The sequence below is a fragment of the Sorex araneus genome, chromosome X, assembly GCF_027595985.1.
Source record: "Sorex araneus isolate mSorAra2 chromosome X, mSorAra2.pri, whole genome shotgun sequence".
NCBI lineage: Eukaryota > Metazoa > Chordata > Mammalia > Eulipotyphla > Soricidae > Sorex > Sorex araneus.
The window spans coordinates 230,105,695-230,132,735 of NC_073313.1; the positions used below are offsets into that span (position 1 = coordinate 230,105,695).

General features: G+C 41.4%; 1 protein-coding gene across 5 annotated transcripts in view; it reads right to left on the minus strand.

Annotated features, from left to right (window-relative positions):
• The window catches only part of SF3B1 (splicing factor 3b subunit 1), a 57,810-nt gene that overhangs the window by 12,355 nt on the left and 18,414 nt on the right, over positions 1–27,041 (minus strand). For 2 of the 5 annotated variants that reach the window (XR_008627243.1, XM_004601240.3), the window contains exons 3-11: positions 10,904–11,070; positions 9,637–9,741; positions 9,178–9,292; positions 7,297–7,376; positions 5,932–6,102; positions 4,439–4,676; positions 3,114–3,326; positions 2,751–2,872; positions 222–419 (exon numbers count right to left, since the gene is read on the minus strand). Coding sequence is in view for 2 of the 5 variants with exons in the window: in XM_004601240.3 (XP_004601297.1) it covers positions 222–419; positions 2,751–2,872; positions 3,114–3,326; positions 4,439–4,676; positions 5,932–6,102; positions 7,297–7,376; positions 9,178–9,292; positions 9,637–9,741; positions 10,904–11,070 (1,409 nt within the window). In the remaining 3 variants the exon portion in view is untranslated. Of the gene's footprint in view, positions 1–221; positions 420–2,750; positions 2,873–3,113; positions 3,327–4,438; positions 4,677–5,931; positions 6,103–7,296; positions 9,093–9,177; positions 9,293–9,636; positions 9,742–10,903; positions 11,071–27,041 lie in introns of those variants that run through there. The other 3 variants (XM_055120502.1, XR_008627245.1, XR_008627244.1) reach the window with 3 other exon arrangements.

A 27,041-nucleotide genomic window follows, 5' to 3' on the forward strand; every position in this document is an offset into this window, starting at 1 on the left:
GGTTTAAGTTTAATGCCCAACTACTCTAGGAATAATCCGTGAGTCCCAGGGATGAGAACTGTTAGATACAGCCAACCTAAAAATAAACGGTACAATCTTTTGAGGGCTGTGGTATGCACCTCAGTAGTATGACACTTATACAACAGTACAACAGTTATGAGGTCCTGAGATCAAACCTTAGCACCATACACAAGAATTATTTCCTTTTTGCTGTCACTTACCAAAAGTTTGTCGAAGTACTGAATATCATCAGGCTTTAAAAATGGAAGATTTCCAGACGGCTGGTCATTAACACTCTTCATAGTCCTATCTTCAGTTTGCATGTGGAAACCAGTCATACCGCCCAAAGGTGTTGGTGTTGCTGTCAGTTTTCGAGCTGGAGTTCGAATAGGGACATAACCAGCTGGAGGGGGAAGTACCTAATAAATAAAAGACACTTTAGGGACTATGTATCTATAAAGATGAATGAACATAATATTCATAATTTATTTACAGACAGGTGGTCTTTTGAATGCTTGGTGGTAAAAACTAACATCATGCTTGCCCCGACCATAATTAAAAGCTAAAAAGTATTAGTTATCTGCTACGTGGGGAAATGGAGTAACAGAAAACTCCGATCTCTCAAACACTGACCTACATAAAAAGCAGCCAGAATGCCATAAAGTAGATATATACTCATTAAAAGCACCAAAAGGTTGTCTGTTAATAAGAGTATAGAGAGGTGTCAATGAGCTGGAACATACGCTTGGCACACCTGAGGCCAGGACTCGAGCCTCAAAGAAAGCACTGCCAGGAGCAAACTTCTAGCACCAGGCAGGAATGCACCAAATACCAAAACTGAAAATAAAACTGAAAACTGTATGTATATTTCTGTACTAGATAAACAACTGAGCATTTACCAGAGACTGGTAAAATACTTATCACTATACTTTTTCACAAAACCAAATATGTTAATAATGGTTAATGCAGGATTTGAAATAGACGGATTGTCTTAAAGATAGTAACACAATTAAAAAAAAAAACCTACAATATCCAGGGCAATTCAGTAATAATATTCAGGGCTGGGAATGTGGCTCAAATGGTAGATAGAGCCCATGATACTGGCACATACCATCAGCAACTCACACATGAATATTTTATCTAATGCAAACTGCAGTGTCTGGAGCCAGAGCAGTAGTACAGTGGGTAGAATGCACACAGCCAACCCAGGTTCAAACCCCTTATAGTTATAACCCCCACCACACCACAGAATCCAGAGTATTCAATAGCGCTGCCAGTTGTGGCTGGGGCGGGGGGACATGGGGGACAAATTGCAGTGCTGGCATCAACAGGTGAGGTTTAACACTGCATGGTACTCAGGTACCACGAAAACCTAAGTACTATAAACACATACAGGTCCTCTCTGATGCTCCTAAGTTACAGTATTTGAAAGTAGCCACCCATGCAAAAATTAAGTTAATTATGTATTGGTCTTATGTGTACTTGGTTAACCAATTGTTTTATACTAACATATGCATCTACATGGATCAATAATGTTCAAAGTGGATGGGGTCAGAGAGATAATATAGCAGGGAGGGTATCTGACCTGCATGCAGCCAATTCAGGTTTGATCCCTAACACCTCATATGACGGGTTCCCCAATTCCTGCCAAGAGTATTGCCTGAACTCAGAGCCATGAGTAAGCCCTGAGCACAGCCGGACATGACGCCCCCACCCACCAAAACAACTAATTTTTAAGTGGAAATATACTCTAAAGAAAACAAGTCTCCTATGTAGTCAGTGTCTACTCTCATCACTAATATAAGGACCTTAAAGTTCTACTACTTTTTACAAATTCACTAATAAAAATTCTGCTTATCAGCAGAACCCATTAAAGGACAAACAGTTAATCAACAGTAGATTGTAGAATCTAAATTCACAGCACTATAAGTAGGCTGCAAGAAGTTTTAATGTAGCAAATATGCACATGTTACAAACACTCTAAATACAAACCAAAAGGGGCTAAATATGGGACTGGAGCGATAAAGCACAGCGGGTAGGGCGTTTGCCTTGCACTCGGCCAATCCAGCTTCAATTCCCAGAATCCCATATGGTCCCGAGCACCGCCAGGAGTAATTCCTGAGTGCATGAACCAGGAGTAACTCCTGTGCAACACTGGGTGTGACCCAAAAAGCAAAACAATAAAATATAATAAAATAAAATAAATAAAGTGGCTAAATATTACTTGTATCCAAACTGCTACAAACAAAATGCATTAGCATATAAACTCATTAAAGGTCAGCAGATGGTGTGTTTGCCAGTCTTGGTTATGATACTAGCTATATATCCACAGATGACCTTTAGACCACCAAAAAGTACCTGTCAGGTACCTAGAAAAATTAACATTTCAAAATAATAAAGTTGAAATGACTGAGGTAAAGAGATTACTCTATGTTCACTGGCATGAACTTAACACAAAATCTTGTGAGAAACACCAAGCAAAATAATCATTAATAGAAGCTTAATCCTAGGACTGATGATGAATAAACAGAAAGCCACTTTATCCCCTAAGATAGCAGTTTTCAAGCACAGTCTGAAAACTTGAACATTTTCTTTTCATTCCTATCATTTTGGGGGGGGGAAATACGAAACACAACTGAAAATAGCTAAGAAGACTGGCAAGGAGCACTCATCAGTTAATTTTACCCCAAAGACTTATAAAGTAAAATGAATGCCCTAAATACCACACATTCAAAAGTCACTGGTATCACCTTATATCCTTCTGGGAACATAGCATCCAACTCTTCATCAGAAAGGGGGCGATTTCTCTCATCAATTTCTCTTTCCCATCGCCATGCCTGAAGCTGTTCAGGAGTCATGCTCATTATGTGACCTGTCCAAATACAAAAGCAAATTCTCTTTAACAACCTATAATGTATAATGTAAAACTTTAATAGGTTATTTGCAGTAGGACAAGTCAAAATCAATTCTAGTATTTAACTGCTTTTATAAACTAAACCCAAGACTTTTATTAACAGAAAATAGTACATACAAAGAAAACTACAAAGTAAGAAGTTAAAACATCTGTGTGTGGGGGGGGGGGGGGGGAGTATTTCCACTGAAAGAATACATACCTGGAGTTGGGGTGGCCATGTTCATGGCTGGTGTGCCGATAGGTGTTTTTCCAGGTGTTAGAACAGGAGTGCTTCCACCCATCTGACTTGCTGGTGTTTCGTCCCAACGGGACTTTCTTTTACTGGCTCCTGGAGTCGGTGTTTCACCAATTGAATCACCACCTCTGTCAGTTCGAGGTGTTTCAGCCCATCCACTTCCATGTCCAGGAGTATCTTTAAAGAAGAGTAAATAAGTCTAAAATTTTTGACACTCTCCAAAAATTATTTACTGTCAAATACATATTAAAATTCAGCACATTTAAGATAGTCCTAAAATTGAGTATTAAATTTTCAATGTAATCCTAATGATTACAAAAAAGTGAGGAAAGGCTAACAGGTCTTAACTACCCAGACATATCACAACCCCAAGATTGTCACTGTACATATTTTGATATACCCTTTTCATTTCTTCATAATTGGATTTTTAACGCATATTTCTACATTAGTTCTATCATTTTAAGAATGTTCCCAAACTATTAACAATTGCTTATAAAATTTTGTAGTATTTGTACTAAATATCAACTTGCCACAGTTATATATTCACTTAATGAGATATACAGCTTTAGATAGAAGTGTACACAAAGAAGAAATTTATGCAAACTGAAGTGGAAGGGGAGTAGGGATGGGGGGGTTACTGTCTAATGAGTAACAGTTCTAATAAGGAAAATAAAGAAAGTTCTAAAATTCTGGTGATGGCTGCAAAAAATTATAAAAGGCACTTAAAACCACTATTTGTACATACTTGGTCACCAGCAAAATTTCTATTATGTACTGCACGGAGGCTGCATCCAACAGTGCCTACCCAACAACCATGAGGATCCAGGGATTAGTAAAGATCTCCTGTATGCAAAGAATGAGCTCAACCCACTGAGCTTATCTTTCTGGCCTCTATTATGCACAATTTACCACAATAAAAAGGTTATGATCTATAAAAGGACTTGCTCTTCTTCTTAAGCTTTTTGGGTCACACCTGGTGATGCTCAAGGGTATTCCAGGCTCTGCACTCAGGAATCAATCCTGGCGGTGCTCGGAAGACCATATGGGATGCCAAGGATCAAACCTGGGTCAGCCGCATGCAAGGCAAGGCAAACACCCTACTGCTGTACTATCACTCCGGCCCCCAAAGGATTTGCTCTTAAAAACAAGCCCTCAACCTCTTTAGAGTGGCAAAACATGAATTGCTAGGATCTTCCAAGCCCCTAAGCAACTGGTTATTTACTGGTCTACCCATGATTATGAAAAGATTTCATCGAGTGAACATTTCACCCAAACTGCACTAGATATACCTCGTTCTGTTTTAGGTGTCTCATCCCATCTGTTTTTACGAGCACTAGAAGTTGCGCCTCCATGGCCTGGTGTCGCATGGCCTGGTGTATCGCCTCGTCCAGGAGTAGCAGCTCCGGCTGGTGTGTGACTAGGTGTAGGATCCCAGATTTTTGAGCCTGGGGTTGCTCCTGGAGTCTCACTTCCCTTTGCACGGCCTGGTGTCTCATCCCATCGCAAGGAAGGAGTATGTCCTGGTGTCTTAACAGAACAAAAAAGTCACGTCACATACCTACATATTCACATATCAAGAAAATCTCTTTATAAACAAAAGAATTTTAAACAAAATATTTCAGTTCTTTACTGCTTAATTATACTTCTGCTTAAAAAACACTATTTACTACAATATATGCTTGTGAATAAAAATTTCATATTAATTTGCAGTAAATGGTGACAAACCTAGCTCAAAAAACATGGTATTAGGCCGGAGTGAGTACAACATGTAGGGCATTTGCCTTACATGTGGCTGACACAGGTTAGATCCCTTATGGTCTCCCAAGCACCACCACATGAGTAATTCCTGAGTGCAGAGCCAGGAGTCACTCAAGAGCATCGCAAAGTGTGACCCAAAAAGAAACCCCCTACAACCTAAAAACAAACAAACAAACAAACAAAAAAACAGCAAACAAGACGAGGAATTGCAACTACTGAGAAGTTTCAGGAGGAATAGGAAAGACAGATTCCCAGAAGCTAAGGAAGATAAGGGTATTCAAGGAATATCCAATGCTTCTTTACCTGCTGAGTGGCTGAGATTGCGACTAAATTTTTAGATTCAGCAACAAGTAGTTCAACTGATTTTGACAAGAGGTAAAGTTAAACAAGTAAAAAACTAGGTATGTAGAAGTTGTACTACAAGATCAATGTGCAACAGTTCATATTATGAAAGAAAGGAAAGTGAGTAAATGAGAACACAGCAAGTGTTTATAGCTACATCTGGTGGGGGAGGGGAGGAAGCAAAGTCAAGTAAAAAGCTAAAGAGCATTAAGCCAGACACAGAACAAGAAATCCTCTAAGAAAAGATTAAAAGATTTATCGATTACAGAGTATGTGAAGGAGTTTTTCAAAGTGTTGAAAATTGACAAGTTAATGCCCTGTGAATCATACATTACTCCCACTGACACCTAGATATTAGATTCTGAGCCCTGAAAACTATGAGAAAATAAATTATCTGTTGTTGAAGCCAGCCTGGGATATCTCACTATGGTACCATGAGCGTATTAATATATTCTATGAGAAAAAAAAATCGAACAGTAGGGCAGGAGTATTAGTATAGCGTATAGGGCATTTGCCTTGCATGCAGCCAATCCAGGTGCGATCCCCAGCATTCCATATGATGCCCTTAGCACTACCAGGAATAATCCCTGACTGCAGAGGCAGGAGTAACCCCTGAGCAATGCCAAGTATGACCCCCAAATTAAAAAAAAAAAATCAAACAGTAATAAAGTACTGAAATTACCTCTGCTTGATCCCAACTTGACAGTTTTTTGGGAGTGGCACCAGGAGTCTGATCAGCTGTTTGATCCCAACGCCGTTTTCGCTTTGAAGGAGGCTGGGAAGCTGCTGCTCCATTGACGACTTTTAGTTCTCCTGCTTTAGCTTTTTCTGCTAGTTGTTGCCTAATCTCTCTCTGAAAAATACATAAATAAGCAATGAGCCTCATTACCACATATTCAATATAGTCATATCTTATCATCAGCAGTCATTTCTACTCAGTATCTTCACTTATTCGTCATTCTTTTTTCTATACTACAAATGGAGGTCCTACTTCAATTCCTTCCTGTCCTGTTTTCCAGTTGTATCACTGTATCACTGTCATCCCCTTGTTCATCCATTTATTCAAGCGGGTGCCAGTAACGTCTCCGTTCATCCCAGCCCTGGGATTTTAGCAGCCTCTCCTTACTCGTTTTTTCTTTCGCCTTCCAGTTATATAAAATATTTTATTTACACAACAGAGGACCAAGTACAAAATTTATAAACTTAAAACCATTAGTTAAAGATGACATACCAGAAACAGAGAGATAGTCCAGCTAGTAGGCAAGCACCTTTGCATACGGCTGACCTAGGTTCAGCCCAGCACCCCATATGATCCCCCCAAGCAGCACCAGGAATAATTCCTGAGTGCAGAGACCAGATATATACTACCAACCTTCTCCCCCAAAACGTATATAGCACCAAGGGGCCAGGACTAAAAAAATGACAGAAATAGGAAGTTTAACATTAGGGGCAGGATCCAGGGAATCTAGTTCAGTAGTAGATCACAAGCCTTGCAAGTTCAATTTTCAATATACCTGGGTTCAATTCTCTTAGTATACCACAAAAAAATTAATATGGGGAAAGAGAGGGGAGGGACTACACATGGAGCAATAGTACAAAAGGGGAAGGAAGCTTCCTTTGCATGTGGCTGAGCTGGATTCATCCCCGAGCACCCTGTGTGGTCTCCAGAGCACTGCTAGGAATGATTCCTGAGTGCATACTGAATGCAGAGCTAGGAGTAATCATGAGCACTGTCAGGTGTGGCCCAAAAGCCAATAAATAAATATGGGTAGAAGCAGAAATTGTTTTGTTTTGGTACCTAGGGGTGCTCAAAGACTATTGACAGTGCACTGCTAAGGGAGCAATGTGGGCTAAAGATCAAACCTAAAACTCTTAAGTAAAGCATAAAGGGTCCAGTCACTTAAGGTATCTTCCCAGTCCCAGAGATAGTAAGATTTTAGGTCTAATTCTTACTCAACTTAATTTTTAATACTAAACACTACTTGTGCGAAAAGTCAATTGCAAATTTCGATCTTCTTGAATATGGAAATAAAAAATATTCACATACCTCTTCTTTAGTTAAATGTTGTTCTCGCATTACATCCATGTAAGTTCTAGCATTCATTTTAGGATCAGGGGTCTTCCCTCCTGCAGAAAAGAACAGCAACAGGACAAGAGTACAATAAATAAAGGATAAGAGGTTCAACTGATTTATCTGCCCTGCTCTAATATTATGTTATTCCAAAATCATTTAATTTATTTTTTGATGGAAAACTTTTAATAATTATACATCTTACTTTTTATTGAGTTTGCTGATCAATTTAACCTGTTTGAACACAAACATATCTACAGCAGTTTAAAACAAGTATTTTAATGCATATAAAAACAAAATGACAGCACAGTTTAGTCTTCAGAAGTGATGGGTTCCTGGGTGGCTAATCCGGAATACGTACACTTTCGTGCCTTTGTCTCCATCAGCAGTTCTGACTTCAAGCAGCAGAATAGAAGCCTAGAAAATTATCTCTTTACCATTAGTAACACTTTGGAAAGATACTTATATTCAAAACATTACCTGTTGCAAGTTGTTAAAATCCTAACTATAAATAGCTATAACTAAGTTCTTCATACAATGATCTAAATGTCTAGAAAATGTTTTAAATATACCTGAATCTTAATTCTGATGCCATGTTATTAAATAGGGCTTCATGCTTTTTAAGTTTTGTTGACCCCAAAACATAATTTTCTTAGAAAGTATAAATTACGACTGGAAACATAATACTTGAAATACATTACTTCTACCAGTTAGGATGCACACAGAAGAAAAGTGGTGTACAAAGAGATGTGTCAGTCTCTTGGTTAAAGTTTCAGTATTTGCTTTTCAAATTTCAAAGTATCTTTAAAGAAGCCCAAATACTATATAACAAGATTCATAGAGAGGTACACTACATTTCAGAAATGTGGTAATTAGCTATACAAGTAGTATAGCATCACAACTTAGGAAAAATTATAAAATTCTAAGACATTTCCTATGCTGAAGATCATGCCCAATTGGTAGTGTCATTCTTTCTGACACTATCTCTGATAAGACTTCCTTTGAATACTTTTTCACCATAATCTAGAGAGGATGTGTTGAACTGCACCCTTAAGAATGCAGACAGGACTGGCATATAGCAGTACTGCTGTAGGAAAGAAATTAAGGACAGTTAGTATGGGCCTGTGAATGCTGACATACATGTTTAAATCAATTACAATTATGCAAGTAAAAAATTATCCCTACTAATTCATGCAGGCTGAAAGTCTAATTTATAAACCTGCAACAGATTTCTAATTTTAAGAAACAGGCACCTAATTTTGATTTTGAAACTCACCTGAGGAAAGCTTCCATCAGGTTCACTAATGCCCCTTGTGCTGACCTGCACACTAAAATTAGCAAAACAGACTCCAACTATTAAAAATATCAAAGTCTTTGTATACATACTTTTGTCTTAACTAAGTATGCTTAGAGCAAATTAGGTGCATTAACTGTATTTAGAGCAATATGGGGGCGGGACTGTAATGTGAGATAGTTTCTCAAAAGCAACAATCCTAAAATTCTAGGATTTGGAATGAAAACGTTCAATATTTTCAAAGTATTTTGAGCAGAAAAACACATTTGTTCAAAGCATAGAAAGCGTACCCAAAACAAAAGTAAAAGAAAAACCTTTAACCCTTTGCGTTTCTATGGCATTGGCTCATTACTTTCTTGTCCTTCTACCTGGAAAGAAAACTTGCATTATAAAGATGAAGAATATGGTATCTGTGACTTCAACCAAATCTACACAAATCTATATTAAGGGGGATTTTTAAAAAGAAAAGCAAATTCATAAGCATGCCAAAAAAAACCAAAGGGCTAAAGACAACTTAATCCAAAGAAATTCTGAATACTTATAGAAAAGTGGGAAAGAATTACCATCTGCAAAAGGATCAAGACGCTCTGGGGAAATTATCATGGTCCGCCTGTGCTTTTTGTACTCATCTTCCCGATCTGCAATCTTTGGCGGCCGGTGTTCAGCAAATGGGTCATACTGAAAAGAAATATGTTTCATTTACAACTCACTTATTTAACAGATCATTACAAACAAAAAAGGGCATTATGATACATGTAAAGATATTTAATCAAGTCCATTGATAAGCATCATTTTATAGCTAGAGATTTAAAAATAAAACATACTGAAACAAGTTAATTTTATGTTCAATAGTTCAATAGTTCATGAAATGGCTACCTGTATAGAATAAATCATTATTTTTCATTCTTCCACATCAACTCTTAAAATAGTCTAATCACTTTGATTTCTAAAATATGTGGAATTCTGTAGGAACTGAAACGTTTTCTTAATGTCCAAACTGTTTCTAGAGGGAGAAAAGTTACCTGTTCAGTTGACTGTGGAATATCGTTAAGCAATGCCACAGGGGCATGATATCCTGGCTTCTTCTGACCAAGCAAGCTTGTGGAAGATGAGTAGTCATCATCATCCTACAAGGAAACAAGCCCCAAAATGTTAGGACTTGAAATCAATCAGAGAATACACAGTTTAGCAAGAAATCTAAAGGTTTACTAAGCATGAGTTTACAACACTTGCAAACATGCTAGTTTTTTCATCCCCAAAAAGCCACCAAAAGGGTGGGGGTTGTTTTTTTGCTGGTGTGACCCCAAAAGCAAAATAAATGAATTAATAACATTAGCAATGCAGAATAAAAACATTCTTGAGAATTATATAACAAAGTGAGAAGCTGTCATTCTTTTTTCTTTTTTTTTTTCCCATTTTTTGGGTCACACCCGGCAATGCACAAGGGTTACTCCTGGCTCTAATTGGTCCTGACGGTGCTCAGGGGAACATATGGAATGCTGGGAATCAAACCCGGGTCGGCCACATGCCAAGGCAAATGTCCTACCGGCTGTGCTATCACTCCAGCCCTGAGAAGCTTCATTCTTCACTGTAACTAAAACAGACTATAATAATCTCACGAACATTAGTAACAAGAAACATTTCATTCAGATTATGATGCCAAAAGTAGGTAAAATCAGTCACAAGGACAATCATTACAAAAAAGTTCGGCAGGGATTTACTTTCAATGGTGAATGCTTTATAGAATAAACTAACCATAACATATTCAGAACTGAGCATTTTCAGTGAAATTTCTAAAACAAACTGGACACCTTCAATAGTTTATTCTTCAAAAGAGAGCACCCCTTGGGCTGGAGAGACAGTACAGTGGGTAGGGTGCTTGCCTTGCACACAGCCAACCCTGGTTCGATCCTCTGCATCCCCTTTTGATCCCCCAAGTCAGCCAGGAGTGGTTCCTGAGTGCAGAGTCTACTACAGAGTAACCCCTGAGCACTGCTGGGTTTGAACCAAAACCAAAAAATGAGAAGGGGGAGTAGGGGAAGAGGAGGGAGGAGGGAGGGAGAGAGAGAGAGAAAGAGAGAGAGAAATGAGAAACGAGACATGAGAGAAAGAGAAAGAGAAAGAGAAAGAGAAAGAGAAAGAAAAAGAAAAAGAAAAAGAAAAAGAAAAAGAGAAAGAAAGAGAAAGCGGGGGAGAGAGAGAACCCCCAATCTCTAAGATTTCTCCCAAGATTATAATAGATATCTCAAATGATTCCTTTTCATTCCTAGTCTCCATAAAAATACTTACATCTTCAAGTTCTGTGGCAGCAATTGATGTTACATATCCAGCAAATCTGCTGTCACTTCCACCATAAATTTCCTGGTCATAGTAACCTGTAGAATCAAGGCCCACTCCTTGAGCTTCATCAAGAGCCGCCTTCTTGCCTTGAATTTCTCGAATCTGTGCTTCAATATCTGTAAGAAAGTTAATAATACACTCTTAATTTCACCTTTTTTCTAAATACAATGCATTTCTTTATTGGAAATGACAAAAATACTCTTCTAAACAGAATTTTTAAGTTATGCCATGTAAGGGATAGAATATAACAAGTACTGCTTTTGTTTTGGTCCTCTCCCCAAGCAATACCATACTGTACCTCAGGGATCAAACCTAGGACTTCCACATTCAATGCTTGTGCTCCAGACTCACACTTTTTAGAACTGCTTGGAAGCAGGTAGAAGGTGTTCATATCTGGTGATGCTGTTATCAAACCCAGGGCTTCACCACAAGAGGTGTAAAATCGACCACTTGAGCAATGTTCCTGGCACCACATACTGATTTTTAATATGTAAATATACCTCCATTGAAAAAAAAATTACTAGTGCTGGAGCAATAGTATGGCGGGTAGGGTGTCTGCCTTGCATATGGTAGACCTGTTCGATCCCTGGTACCCAATGTGGTCTCCCAAGCCCTCCAGGAGTGTTCCTGAGAACACTTAGGATAAGCCCTGAGCACTACCAGGTATGACCCAAAACCCAAAAAATAAAAAGGGTTTTGGTAAAAAGCCTATAAAAAAAACCTGCTTCCTATTTCATTAACTACAAATTACCTTACAAATGAGTTGATATACACAGTACAGTAGGGCACTTGTCTTGCATACAGTTACCCTTGCTTCCACCTCTAGCGCTGCATATGATCCCCAAGCACATCCAGGGGGTCACTCATGAACAAGCCAGGAATATCCCTTGAAAACATAAAGGTGTGGTCCTCCCCCCAAAAGGATGGGTTGACAGGGATAATATGTATATAGCACTATAACTGTAGTTATTAATACTGCACTACAAACTTGAGAGCTGCAATTTTTTTTTTGGCTCTTTGGGTCATACCCAGCAATGCTCAGGGGTTACCCCTGGCGGTGCTTGGGGGACCATGTGATGTCGGGGATTGAACCCAGGTCGGCCGCATGCAAGGCAAACGCCCTACCCACTGAACTATCACTCCGGCCCCCCAGAGCTGCCAATACTTTAAATTCTGGAAGTTCCTAAAGATCTGACTCAGTGGCAGAACAATGCCTATCTTGTATGAAGTCCTGGGTTTACCCCAGACCAATGTAAAAGAACGCAAAAACCAGCTGGAGACTTAGAAGGGTTAAAGCCCTTGCCTTAAATGTGACCACCCTCGGTTCTTCTATTGCACAGTAAGATCTGTTCCCTGTTCTAGGTGCAGTTCAAAACCAAGACAAAAAAAGACCACCCAATCTCAATCGAACCAGCTATGTAAAAAAAATGCAATTCTACAGAATGTGCTTCTCAAATCTGAATGCCTAACAGATTGCATACTGACTTTATTAATAGGTAGACCAAGGAGTGACTCAAGGTTGTATATTCATAATAAGTTCCTTAGGTAATTTTCTAAATCATACTCTGAACTGCATTCTGAATAATAATGAAAGACAAATTCCTCATTAATATGCAACATATCCTGAATTATATATTTGGCTGCAACCATCATCACATTTGTTTTATGATTAGAGTTTGAGTTGTGGAATAAAATGTCAGCTATGGCCTAGGGAGATGGTTCAAAACACTGGAACACATGCTCTGTAGACTTAAGACCTGGGTTTGATCCTCAGCACTGCTGAGAATGACCACATATCTAGGTGTGGTCCAGAAAACCAAAATGACAAAAACAGAATGTTTGCCTTTAGCCAGGGATAAGTGTTGGTGGGTCAGTTCAACATGTGCAGCCTTGGTACAATTTATAACACTAACCACCCCCACCACTACTAAAATAAAATTTTTAAAAAGTTCTGCCTTTAAATAAAGGTCCTTTTTTCACAATTTTTAATTCTGTGTTTAGAGTTTCTATAACATAATCATTAAGGATTAAATCAAACAATTAATATGAAGGGAACTCTAGCAATATTAGAGTGGGCAGCTCTTGCCTTGCACACGGCTTACCCAGGTTTCATTCCCAGGATCCCAACTTGATTTCCCACACCCTGTCAGAAGTGATCCCTGAGTACAGAACCAGGAAGTAAATAAACCCTGAGCACCAGAGTATGCCCCCAAACAAAACTATCAATAAGGAATATGAAACACCTAACAATGAAGTAACACATAATGAAGTAACACACTTGTTTTGTATCTCACCTCTCAAGCACCATTTTCCATAGATATGTATAACATTCAAAAGACATACATCTGGTGAAATATCAACTCTTAAGTGCTTCCCAAGCCCCACTCAATTTTTAGTTTTTTTCAAGACTACAATGTTACAGTATTACTCACTGACAGAGCAGAACTGTTTAAGAAATGAGTAAATATGTGAATATATTTGTAATTCTGCTAAAACACTTAAGACCCCTAATATTTTAACATGAATTTCCAGAAATTCCCTTTCACAACTATAATAAGCACAATCAAGAAATTAAACCAGGGCTGAAGTGACAGTACAGCAGGGAGGGCACTTGTCTTGCTCATGGCTGGCCTGGGCTTAATTCCTGGGAGTACATGTGGTCCCCAAGTATGTCAGAAGCAATCTCTTAAAGCAGAACCAGGAGTGAGTACTAAATACTGCCAGGTATAAGCCAAAAACCAAAAAAAAATACACTAATCCAGGCTAACAAGATCCTCCAAAAAGCTATTGAGTTACAAAATTTAAAATAAATTAACCCCTGAACAAACAAAATAAGATACACCCATTTGCATTTTTAATTTACAAAATAAAATAGGCAAAACAGGGGCCAAAGCAATAGTACAGAGGGTAGGGGATTTGCCTTGCATGTGGCCGATCCAGATTCGCTCCCCAGCATACCCGGCATACCATGCGGTCTCCAGAGTACTGCCAGGAGTGATTCCTGAGTGGAGAGCCAGGAGTAAGCTTTGAACATCACCAGGTGTGGCCCAAAATGGAAAAAAAAAAGGGAGCGGTGGGGAGGCAGAATAGGGAAAGAACAGAAAAAGAGTTTAACAGGAGGTATGGTTCACTTCCTGGGACCACCCCCTCACCTCCCCAGACACATACACTGGCACTGCTAGGACTAACACCCAAAGAGTCAAGAATGGCCTCTCTCATATTATGAGGACCATTAAGGAGTTACGAACTTGGTGGCTCGGGAAGGAAAAAAAAAAAAAAAGGTATGAACTTGAAACAGCGGGACGTGTGGGCAGTCTCGGGCCAGGGGTGATAACAGCGAGCGCTCCGCTGAGATGCGGCCGCTCTGCTGATCGACCACGATCTGGAGGTCAGCTAGACTACTTTAGGTTACCAGCAACTGCTTGCGGCAATGTCTCTAGACTGTGAACTAAGTCATAGTCCCATGCTGCCCCAGGAAGGGAAATGATGCAATTTCTAACATAAATCTCCCTGGACTTAATTACTAAAATACTAAAATACAGAAACCCTAAACCGCGCGGCTGCAATAGTGGCCGCATGACTTCATATCTCTTCATTCTCGGCAATGGAAAACTAATTATCAAATGCTTCCTTGTCAACAGGGCTGTTTTTTTGGGGAAACTCCAACAACAATAGTGAGTTTTGTGTTAAAATATGGAATGTAATCAAGGTAAAGAGAAAATGAAGTGAAATTTATCAGCTACGCAGGCGGGGGGGGTGGGGGTGGGGGGTTGGGACTAACTTAATAGTTGCCACAGCAGAGCCTGGCAAGCTCCCCATGGAGTATTCTATATGCCAAAAACAGTAACAATAACAGGTCTCATTCCCCTGACCCCAAAAGAGCCTCCAATCATTGGGAAAGACGAGTAAGAAGACGCTGCTAAAATCTCAGGGCTAGGACGAATGAGACATTACTGGTGCCCACTGAGTAAATCGATGAACAACGGGATGACAGTGATGACAGTGAATACAACTGAAACCCTAATATCAAATTATGTAATCCTAAAGTCCCTAGAGTTAGCATGAAACAATTGAAAAATGAGAAGGAGGGGAGTAAGAGTGCTCAACAGGACAACACAAGCTTTGCTTGCAGGAAAACACCCAGGGAACACAGGCACCAAATATTCATCATCCTGACCCCAGCTCCACCCTGGTCTGGCACCAACAAGAACAGCTCCTGAGCACTCTGTGTGAAAAACAAAACAAAACAAACCCCTTAGGGCCCTCAGTGTGTGGCTCAGTGACAATCTTGTGTGTCTATGTCTACAGACAACCCCAGCACCATACAGCTGTTTGCAGAAAATACCTGAATCTTCACAAGTGTACCAGAGCTCCATAATAAACTGTTAAATAACACTGATTGTCCTTGCTCCTCCCCAAGCAGTTTAGGCTGAGTTACTCCCACCACAGTGCTCCCAAGGCATACCAATTTCCACCAGGAACTAAAAATCCTCTACTGCATTTCTCTTTCCTTTGTGTTCTCTGTATGGTTTAGCAAGTCTTTTTTTTTGTATAGACACAGGAACACAGTTGATACTATGCTTTTGTAACATAGGAATTAACTGACTTCGAGTAATATTTACTACTTGGGTAGCTATCATATTTACTTGACTTATGCCTGTTACCTTTACTTCCTAACACCCCCCAAAAGAAGGGTCCCAGTGAGGGACTTGGATGAACACACAGCAAACTATAAGCTACCTTGGCATCAAAAGGGACAGGCTAAGCACCATAAGTATAAGAAGTTAAGAGTATGGTCATGGAACAAACTATCACGACTCAAAAAGTAACTGAAAAGGGGCCCCGCTGGGGTTAGGAAAGACTAACCTGGCCTGAGGACTGTAGTCTGGGATATAGGGCAAAATGTCCCCAGAAAGAGTTACTCTTAATACATCTCTTACTGTATTCATACAAAATGACTAAAAATATTAGTAAGAGGTAAATTTAGGGGGCTGGGGTAATGTAATAGCACAATGGGTAGGGCATTTGCCTTGCACTCGGCAGACCCGTGTTCAATTCCCAGCATCCCATATGATCCCCCCAGCACACCAGGAGTAACTCCTGAGTGCATGAGCCAGGAGTAACCCCTGTGCATTGCCGAGTGTAACCCAAAAATGCAAAAAAAAAAAAAAAGAAGAAGAAGAAACCAGCAAAACTTAGTATGATTGTTTAAATGGATTACTAGCTAAAAAAGAAAAAGCAATACACCCTTAGTTGGAATCCCACCCTGGATCTCCTAGTAATCTAGAATGCTAACCCCCCCCATGTGATTTCTGTCCTAGACTTAAGCTCCTAGAATTTCCCCTGAAGGAAGGGCTTTACATCTGTTTATTGTTATGATAATGTTCAACCACACCTACGTGGAAGACCTTGAGTCATCTCACCAGGGCCAACACCCAGAGACTATAAAACCTAGCTCCTAGAAGAGAGCTACACAGTCTCCTGCCGCCCCACCCCCTCCATGCGTGGCTGTCTTCCCCAGGAGGGGAGGGGGGCCTCGGAGGGGGTGGGCTTCAGGTTCCCTCCCTGCCCTGAGCAGAGCTCCTGCAGCCGAAGACCTCCAGAGCCTAGCCACAGCCATGCTCAAGGCCCTTCTCCACACGTTCAGACGAGCCTCACGCTTGAAGGAACTGGCAGAAGAACCCAGGTGTGTGGGACCCGAGGCTGAGACCTCCAATCCTGCTCAGATCGGGACTGGGCGTCTTCTGCCCAGATTCTCCATTTTCCAGTTGCTAAGCGGTCACACCCAGGGACTGCCCCCGGCTCCGTAACTCCACCAATGGCCAACATCCAGAGACTATATAAAACCAAGCTCCTGGAAGCCTAGCTCTCCCTCTGGGAGAATCTGGCAAGCTACCAAGAGTTTCCTGCCCACACGGAAGAGCCTGGCAAACTCCCCATGGTGGATTCATATGCTAAAACCACTAACAATGATGGGTCTTATTCCCCTGACCCTGAAAGAGTCTTCAGTGTGCACCATGGCGCCATTGGAAAGGATGAGTAAAGAGAGGCTTCTAAAATCTCAGCGGTAGGACGAATGGAGACGTTACTGAGACCACTAGAGAAATTTGACCATCAACGGGATGATGATGACTAACAACTAGCTTGTGATCCTTTTCCTTCAATCCCTGTCCTTTCATTTTTTTTAAATAACATGGGAGTACTGCTATTTGTTCAGCCATTGATTAAGCTGACTGAATTGAGCATGAATTCCACATTACCTTTTCTCTTTTTAATTGTATCACCATTAGATAGCTACAAAGCTTTTGTTTGAGATTCAGTCATATAATGATGGAACACCCATCCCTCCACCAGTGCACATTTTCCACCACCAATGTCCCCAGTATCCCCCCCCCCATCCCCAGTCCTCACCCTGCCTCTATGGCAATTTCCCCAATATGCTCTAATTTGGGGCATTATGTTTTGCTCGAATTTTCCTACCACCATTCAAGTCTACCTGCCAGGGGCAGACGCTAGATAATTTATTTTCCATTGCTCATTTTTAATATCATGAGAGCTTGTGCAGTCGAAATTGTACATATAAATTTCCAGATTGTAAATGGCTGGGTTCCAGAGACATCTGTGTATGGCACTAATCCATTTGGGAATTCAATTGGGAGTCTATGGGCCAGGGCTGTTGGTGCGCTAAGACTGCGCCCAGAGGCCCGATATGGGTGTTGACATCCAGTCAGCTGGGCAGGCAGGGACCTGGGGAAAGACTGCCCAGGTCCTCTGCTGCCTTGCAGCCTGGAGATGGAGGCTGCTCCTGCTCCATCTGGGGTGCCCCGGTGAAACTGGCTCGGTATGGGACCCAGAGAGATCTCCAGCGCTGTGATGTCTTCCAGGACTTGCTGCTCTCCTGTCCCTAACCCCCAGAAGACTGGCTGTCACACCCACAATTTGCTCCCCGCACCCCGGCCCAGAGACACAGCAACAAATCCCTGCCCTTCTTGTTCGTCCATTACAAAATTGTTACTTAGTTCATCCGTGGTTTGTGGAAAGCCTGAGGAGGGTCTCTTGGCCATAGATCACACCTATACTTGCACCTACACCTTTAACTCAATCGTGTGCAATCCACCCACTCCAGCAACAGTAAAGGGAAGGGGAAGGTATTAAGTCCTAACTAAAAATTCACTGTAGAGCTAGAGAGTATACCATAGGTAAAACATTTGCCCTGCATGTGGCTGACCTACCTGGATCCACATATGATCTACCAACCTCCACTAGGAATGACTGAGCACAGAACTAGGAGGAAGCCAGCAATATTGCTGGGTGTGTCCCCCAAACCAAATAAAACAATCAAAATATTAAATAATATGCAATATGCATATATTTATCCAAGAATCTTAATAAAAAGGCTTGAGAATATACTGTTAAAAAATGAAGGCTTTACTTCAACAACAATAGTGAACACTGTGTTGAAATATGGAATGTAATCATGGTAAAGAGAAAATGAAGTGAAATTTATCAGCTATGCAAGCGGGGGTGGGGGGCGCGGGGGTGGGAGGTATACTGGGGTTTTTGGTGGTGGAATATGGGCACTGGTGAAGGGACGGGTGTTCGAGCAGTGTATAACCGAGATAAGCCTGGAAACTGTAACTTTCCACCTGGTGATTTAATAAAAAAAAAAAAAATTAATAAGTGAAGGTTTTAATTGTAAGGTACATTTACTGGGAGTTATACAAAATTATTTCAGGAAGCAGTTAAACTTGCTAGAAAATGGTAAATACATTCATTGCCATTAATATTATAATAGGAGAAACACAAGAATTTAGCTATTTAAGATTTTCTAGTCTTGGGCTGGGGCAATAGCACAGTGGGTAGGGCGTTTGCCTTGCATGCGGCCGACCCGGGTTCGATTCCCAGCATCCCACATGGTTCCCCGAGCACTGCCAGGAGTAATTCCTGAGTACAGAGACAGGAGTAACACCTGTGCATAGTCAGGTGCGATAAAAGAAGAAGGAAAAAAAAGACTTTCTAGTCTTGGCTAGTGCAACCTAAATCTAATGTCTGATTTCAGAATCATAATACTCAGTCCTAAAGCCAATCCTCCTTGTATCTTGATGGCAGCAGCAGTGAGGGAGTGTCCAAGAATGAGTTCTGGGTGTTTTTATGCTATCTTTTCCTTTCCCTCTAAACATTAAAAATTCTATAGGGCAAAGGTGCTGCAATAAATGAATTGCAAAAAAGAAAAGAGGAAGGGGGGGCCACAGTGATATGACAGTATAGCAGATACAGCAGTTGCCTTGCACCCAGTCAGCCTGGGTTTGAACCCTGGCACCATATATAGTCATCCAAGCACCACCAAGTGTGGCCAAAAACAAAAACAGGGAACCCCCAAAAAAGTAACCTGTAAACTTGAACACCGAATATTTGGCCAACTAAAGTCTGATATGTGAGTCTGGCAGCTCTGCTACCTGCAATCCTCAGTGCTTCAAGAAATTCCCAGCTATAGGGGCTGGAGCGATAGCACAGCGGGTAGGGCGTTTGCCTTGCAAGCGGCCGACCCGGGTTCAAATCCCAGCATCCCATATGGTCCCCTGAGCACCAAGAGCCAGGAGTAACCCCTGTGCATCGCCAGGTGTGACCCAAAAACCAAAAAAGAAATTCCCAGCTATATAGGTTAGTTGCATGTATGAAAATACACAAGGACTAAAACCATAACTGTGAGCTCAAGTAAGAATGAGATACCCAGTGAGCATGTGTAAGCACCATAACAAATGGGAGTATAAACTTTAGCAAGTAATTCAGTCAAGAGAGCAAACATCACATGATATGAAAAGCCCAAACCACAATTCAAACTGTGGTATGGAGGGGCTGGAGCAACAGCACAACAGGTAGGGCGTTTCCCTTGCATGCGGACGACCCGGGTTCGATTCCCAGCATCCCATATGGTCTCCTGAGCACCACCAGGGGTAATTCCTGAGTGCAGAGCCAGGAGTAACCCCTGTGCATAGCTGGGTGTGACCAAAAAAAAAAAAAAAAACCTGTGGTATGGAGTAAACATATCATTAGGTATGGTCCTCAAATCAACCGACCAACAATCCTAAAAATTAAAATGTGTGGGGCCAGAGACAGCACAGCTGAGGGCGCTTGCTTGCCCTCAGTTAACCTGGGCTCAAGCCCCTTAGTATCACCTATCATCCACCATGTCCTGGCAGGAGTGACCTGAGTGCAGAGCCAGAAGCAAACCCCACGCACTGCTGGGTGTGGGGCCATTTCAAAAAAAATGTAGTGGGAGCACAACAGCCAAGCAATGGATGCTATCCCTAAGTTATCTCTGAATCAACAAAGCGAAGACAGAAAGGAGATGGGGGGGATGGGACACTGTCAGGGATGTCTGTCAGTGGTAGTACATTTGCCCTGCACAATGCTGCCCCAGGCACCAAAACAATAAAGTAATATATGGTTTGAATTTCCAATTTCAGAAACTGGTAGTCTGTTTGTTTGTTTTTTTTTTATTACTTTCCTGAAAGGTTGCACCAGTCAATATTCCCACTAGAAATGAATGAGGGTCCTTTTTTCTGCACATCCATGCCAGCACTGGTTGTTTTTGTTCTGTTTTTTTTTTAATTTTTTTAATTTTTAATTAATTTATTTTTAATTAGTGAATCACCGTGAGGGTACAGTTACAGATTTATACACTTTTGTGCTTATGCTTCCCTCATACAAAGTTCGGGAACCCATCCCTTCACCAGTGTCCATTCTCTACCACCAGTAAACCCAGCATCCCTCCTACCCTCCCCAATCCCATCTCCCCCCACCCCACCCTGCCACTGTGGCAGGGCATTCCCTTCTGTTCTCTCTCCCTAATTAGCTGTTGTGGTTTGCAATAAAGGTGTTGAGTGGCCACTGTGCTCAGTCTCTAGCCCTCATTCAGCCCGCAACTCCCTTCCCCCACATGGCCTTCCACTACATTATAGTTGGTGATCCCTTCTCTGAGTTGCCCTTTCCCCAGAATGTGAGGCCAGCCTCCAAGCCATGGAGTCAACCTCCTGGTACTTATTTCTACAATTCTTGGGTGTTAGTCTCCCACTCTGTTATTCTATATACCATAGATGAGTGCAATCTTTCTATGTCTGTCTCTCTCTTTTTGACTCATTTCACTCAGCATGAAACTTTTCATGCTGATAGTCTGTTTTTTTTTTTTAAATAGAAACAATGATATGGTATCTGTTCCAAAATTTAAAGGAAAGGTGGAATATACCAGTGTAGAGATTAGATGAAAATGTTTGAGGTCTGGGATACTCTGCATGCCAGAGCCACAGGGGACTGAACATCTGATTCCCAAGCACCAGATAGCACCACCAGGTGTGCCCCCTCCTGAAATGTGTTAAAGCTAGGTAATTACCGTTTTATACTTAGAACACTTTAAGAACACTATTCTATTTTTATGTACATTTTTAGTTTTCAATAAAGCTTTCAAGAAATGTTTAAAATCGTGGTTTTCATACACCGCCATTTTCTTTCCTTGAGCTTTCCTCTGGTCCCTTGAAACAAAGGCCTCCAATTCCCAGACATATGAAATTAAAAGCTCTGTATTCTCTGAAATGTAGTCCTCTGCTGCACATACGGGAGAGAAAAATTTAGCTTTTTGTAACATCTTTAACTGTGAAATTTCCAACTTTTCTTTTTTTTAATCTTTATGTTTTGGGGTCACACTCAGCTATGCTGAGAGGTTATTCTTGGCTCTGTATTCAAGAATCACTCCCTGGTATTGCTCGGGGGAACAAATAGTACACAGGGGATTGAATCGTGGCCAGTGCATGCAAAGTAAGGACCTTACCCACTATAAGATCTTTCCTGCCCTAGTTTTACTAACTGAAGGCAATAAAAAATCTTTTAAACATAAAATATAAACATTACTTTGCTGGACATGATAAAATCCCAACCCAGAGAGCATGTATCTCTTCCACTGAGATGCATTTCTCCGCTTCCCCCTATTATAAATATTTGAAAAACTAAACTTGCTCCAAACATCTACAGGAACATCACTCTTCAACTAAAGTTCTCCTCTTGAGGAGGTGCAGTATATGAAGATCCCTGAGAATGTTCAGCTATCAGAACAGAATCTTCCCAGATAGGTAAGATGGTACAGAGAGCGGGTAGAGCTCTTGCCTTACACAGGATCAACCCAGATTTGGTCCCACACCACCTATGTTCCCCCAAGCTTGCCAGGTTTGATCCTTAAATGCAGAGTCCAGAGTAACTAGTAAGCACCACCAAGTATACCCCACCCCTAAAAAAACGATAACTGCTGGGGCTGGAGTGATAGCACAGCGGGTAGGGCGTTTGCCTTGCAGGCAGCTGACCCGGGTTCGAGTCCCAGAATCCCATATGGTCCCCCGAGCACCGCCAGGAGTAATTCCTGAGCACAGAGCCAGGAGTAACCCTTCAGCATTTTGCCGGGTGTGGCCCAAAAGCAAAAAAAAAAAAAAAAAAAGCTATAACTGTTAACAATTTTGAATTACTAAGATGGGATATTTAAGATGGACAAATCTATTTTTGTGGGGAGGGGGACGGGATTTGAGCCTCAGGAGTTATTCCTGGCTCTGTAGTCAGGGACAGCCACATACAAAGCAAGTGCTTTTATCTCCAGTCTTAATCTATCAATGTCTAGTAGTGGTCTTCAACTACCAGTGCCTGTTGTGGAAAGGCTGAAAACCACTATTCTACTGCCTGTCCAGTAAGCCAGGCAGATACTGGTCCACAGGTATAAAATTGTCACGTTAAACCTAAAGAGCAGGGGCTGGAGAGATAGCACAGCAGGTAGGGCGTTTGCCTTGCACACAGCCGATCTGGGTTCGATTCCCAGCATCCCATATGGTCCCTCAAGCACCACCAGGAGTAATTCCTGAGCAGAGCCAGCAGTAACCCCTGAGCATTTTGCCGGGTGTGACCCAAAAAAAGCAAAAAAAAAAAACAAAGAGCAGGTTATATCATCTATTAACTATCTAAATGTTCCACATCAATTCTGTCCTGTAGTACATTTTCCTTCCTATGGTTTTCTTCTCTTCTGTCTCAAACACTGCTAAATCCAGCTCGTAAAATTTCCTCTTCCTTAGTGTCTTTATTCCTCATTTTATGGGTCTGGTATTGGGTTTTCCTGGGTTTTTTTTGAGGGGGGGGTTGTTGGGTCACACCCCGAGATACTCAAGGGTTACTTCTGGCAGTGCTCATAGGACCATATGGAATGCACGGGGCTGGCCCTAGCTCGATTCCTAGCACCCCAAGTCTAGGCAGAAATGATCCCTCAGCAGAGCCAGGATTAAGCCCTGAAGACTGCAGGGTATGACCCAAAAGCAAAACAAAAAAAGAAAAAAAAAGCAACATTCAGCTGGAAGCAAAGAATGGAGTTAAGCATTTATCTGCATGTATGAGTACCACTGTATAGGGCAGTGGTAGGAGAGTAACAGAATGTTTCAGGATGATGATACCCCAAAAAAGGGGAATGATGATAAGACAAGCCAATATAAAGAATTTGTGGGTAATCCATTTTCTCTCACTTGAGAAACAGGTTCCTGTTTGCCAAGTCAGCACTCTGAGGATAAATGGCAAGTTTATCAGTTTTATGCACATTAACAGCCATACATACTTGAGCTAGGGCTTCAGCTCTATACATCTATGTTTGATCTCTGGAACACCCACACACAAAATTTGTCTATTCAACACAATATACGATGGGAACCAACAAAACCACACAGGAACCTACCAATAATAAGTTACTTCAGTGTGAATATCTTCCTTCCCTTCCAACATTCAAACACAAATTACTGATATTGGGCCAAAGAGAAAATGCAACAGGTATGGAGTGAGTTGAGCCAGGTTCAACACCTGAGCACTACTCTGGTGTTGGTTACTGATGTCACCATTATTTTAAAAATAAACTACAAAAGAAGTCTGGGCTGTGGCTCCAAAAGTCGAACACATGCCTTGCAAGGCCCTGGGTTTCACCCTCAATTATCACATAGTCTCTGAGTAATGCTGCGTGATCTCCACAATTAAAAAAAAAAATTAATTTAGTCACCATGAATTCAAAGTATTTATGATTGAATTTTAGGCATACAATGTTCCAATTCCTTTACCTCCCTCCACCAATGTCCCCAGGTTCCTTCCATCCACCAGCCTATCTCTGACAGATACTTTTAAAAATAATTTTTAGGCACTGTGATCTACATTACTGATAAGGTTTCATACATTAACACTTAACCACCTTCCAGCACCCCACCCTCCTTACCAGTGACCACTTCTCTCCACCACTCAGTGTTCTCTTCCCTATCCTATTTCCCCACCACGAGTGGCAAATTTCCACAGTTCTCATGTTCAATTCCTTTAGTATGCTGTTACCCTAAAATTTTTTAAATTACAAGACACAAAAAAAGATGTCTTTATCTTCGACACTATTTACAATGGAGATTATATAAAACCAGGAGTAACCCCTGAACATCACTGGGTGTAACCCAAAAAGAGAAAGAAAGGAAGAAAGGAAGGAAGGAAGGAAGGAAGGAAGGAAGGAAGGAAGGAAGGAAGGAAGGAAGGAAGGAAGGAAGGAAGGAAGGAAGGAAGGAAGGAAGGAAGGAAGGGAGGGAGGGAAAGGAAGGGAGGGGACAGGGAGCTTAAGTGGTAGAGACACATCTAACAAGGCTGAGGCCTTGACTTCAATCCCTAATACCACATGCCCCCCCCCCATCCCCAGACTACACAGTTGTGAGCCTTATTGAGACAATAGTACCACAAGAAGAGTCAAACAGATAGTAGAGGTAGAACACTTGCCTTCCACACAACTGACCTGGGTGTATGATTCTTGGCATCTCATATGATCCCCTAAGCATCACCAGGATTAATTCCTGACTGTATAGAGCCAGAAGTCCTGAGCATCAAGTGTAGCCTCAAAACAAAATAAGTACCAAAAGGAGTGGGGAGACAGGTCAAAGGACTGGAGCACATGTTTTACATGAAGGAGAACCAGGTTTAACTCCCAGCATTACACAGTGACCCAAGAAGCAACAGGAGCTACTCAGCTGGATATGGATCTAAACTGGGTGTGGCGCCCCCAAATCAAATAAAACAGCAAGATGGGGGCTGGCGAGATAGCACAGCAGGTAGGGCATTTGCCTTGCAAACAGCCGACCCAGGTTCAATTCCCAGCATTCCATATGGCCCCTGAGCACCACAAGGGGTAATTCCTGAGTGCAGAGCCAGGAGTAACCACTGTGCATCGCCGGGTGTGACCCAAAAACAACAACAACAAAAAAAAAACCCCACACCACAGCAAAATGATGGGCAACTCTAAAACAGAAATTAAGCAAATATAGTATTCTTCCACAAAGATGATCCAAGCCCAGTTGTATGTGTCTCAATCGTAGTGTATATGCTTTGCATGTGTGGGGCTTTGGGTTCAATCCCAGGAATGTGGGGGAAAGGGGTATGCAGATAAGGGGGAGTCTCCAGTGAAGTTCAAATTCAAGTTCTCCCTACTTCAACAGTCTTAGAAGGTTGCTTTGATTCCCTCTAAGGCAACTTTCACATTGCAACCAATGTTACCTTGTAACACAGAAATAACCTGTCACCAGTGGAAACAGGAAAGGAACTTGATTGTCTAGACATTAAGACAAAAATCAAACCTAGCTCACTGTTCAAAGCCTTCCACAATTAATGGTAACCTAACATTTCTGACCCACTTAGTTTAAGAACTCTCATGTTCCCAATATACATCCCCAAAACCTCAAAAGTATCTACAGTCATTCACAAGTGCCCCTTCCTGTGAAGGGCTTTTAATACTTCCAGTAAAATTTCTTTAACAATAGTGAGCACGTGTCACACACCAAGGGTGAGACACTAAGGTACAATTCCTATATACAACAATTTCAGTGAAAAAGAAGACCTTAAAAGAGCAATCATGATGATAGTAGAGTTCTGCCTTGCACGAGACAGAACTGGGTTCGATCCCTACCACCCCATATGGTCTCCAGAGCCCACCATGAGTGATCCCTGAACACAGCCAGGAGTCAGCCTTGAGCACCACCTGATAATGGCCCAAAGACCAAAAATTTAAAAAAAGTAATCAAAACAACAGACCTACAGTACTTCAGTAGCACCAGTCCTCAAAAACAAAAACTAATTCTCAGACAAGGAGACACTACAGGGGTTTGTGGGTTCCATCCCCCAGCACCATTTATGGCACCCTTCTCCCCCCACTCCAGTCAGGAGTGATCCCTGAGCAAAGAATCAAGAGTTAAGTTCTAGGTACCACCACTGGGTGTGGTTCACTACCTCTAGCCTAAAAAAGAATCAATTCTGCTTCAGGTTATGAGAGAGATTTTAACAGGTAAAAACATTAGGCTTGCTTATCAAACATGTGTTTTCCCTTGAGCATATCTCTCACTGTTTCTTGAGAAGCCTGTGCTCTCTCTTACACATTTCCTTCTCTCCTTTCACATTCTTTTAAATTTTGTTCAATTAAGAACTACCCCATCCCCCCCCAAAAAAAAACCCCAAAAAACCTACCTTATATTTAAAAAAAAAAAATTAGAAGAACCAGATAAAACATAAGAACCAGTGTTGGGAGTGGGAAGAACGAGGAAGAGAATGAAATGAATTTCTAGTAACTATTCATCACCTTGTTTTTCATTCCACAGGTTGGGTCCTTATCTTGTATAAAGACTCAAGTGAAGATCAATGTTCCACAACTTTTTATGGCATCACTGTCACTGTCATCCCGTTGCTCATCGATTCGTTCGAGCGGGCACCAGTAACGTCTCTCATTTAGAGACTTATTGTTACTGTTTTTGGCATATCCAATACGCACGGGTAGCTTGCCAGGCTCTGTCGTGCGGGCGCCATACTCTCAGTAGCTTGCAGGGCTCTCCGAGAAGGGCGGAGGAATTGAACACAGGTCGGCCGCGTGAAAGAGAGAGACGCCAAACCGCTTGCTATCACTCCAGCCCGTTTATGGCATCAGGTAATTCATATAGATAGAGCATAATTACAAATATATTTTTGGCCAATGAGATGCAACATACTATTAACAAAGCTTAGTCTGAGTTTT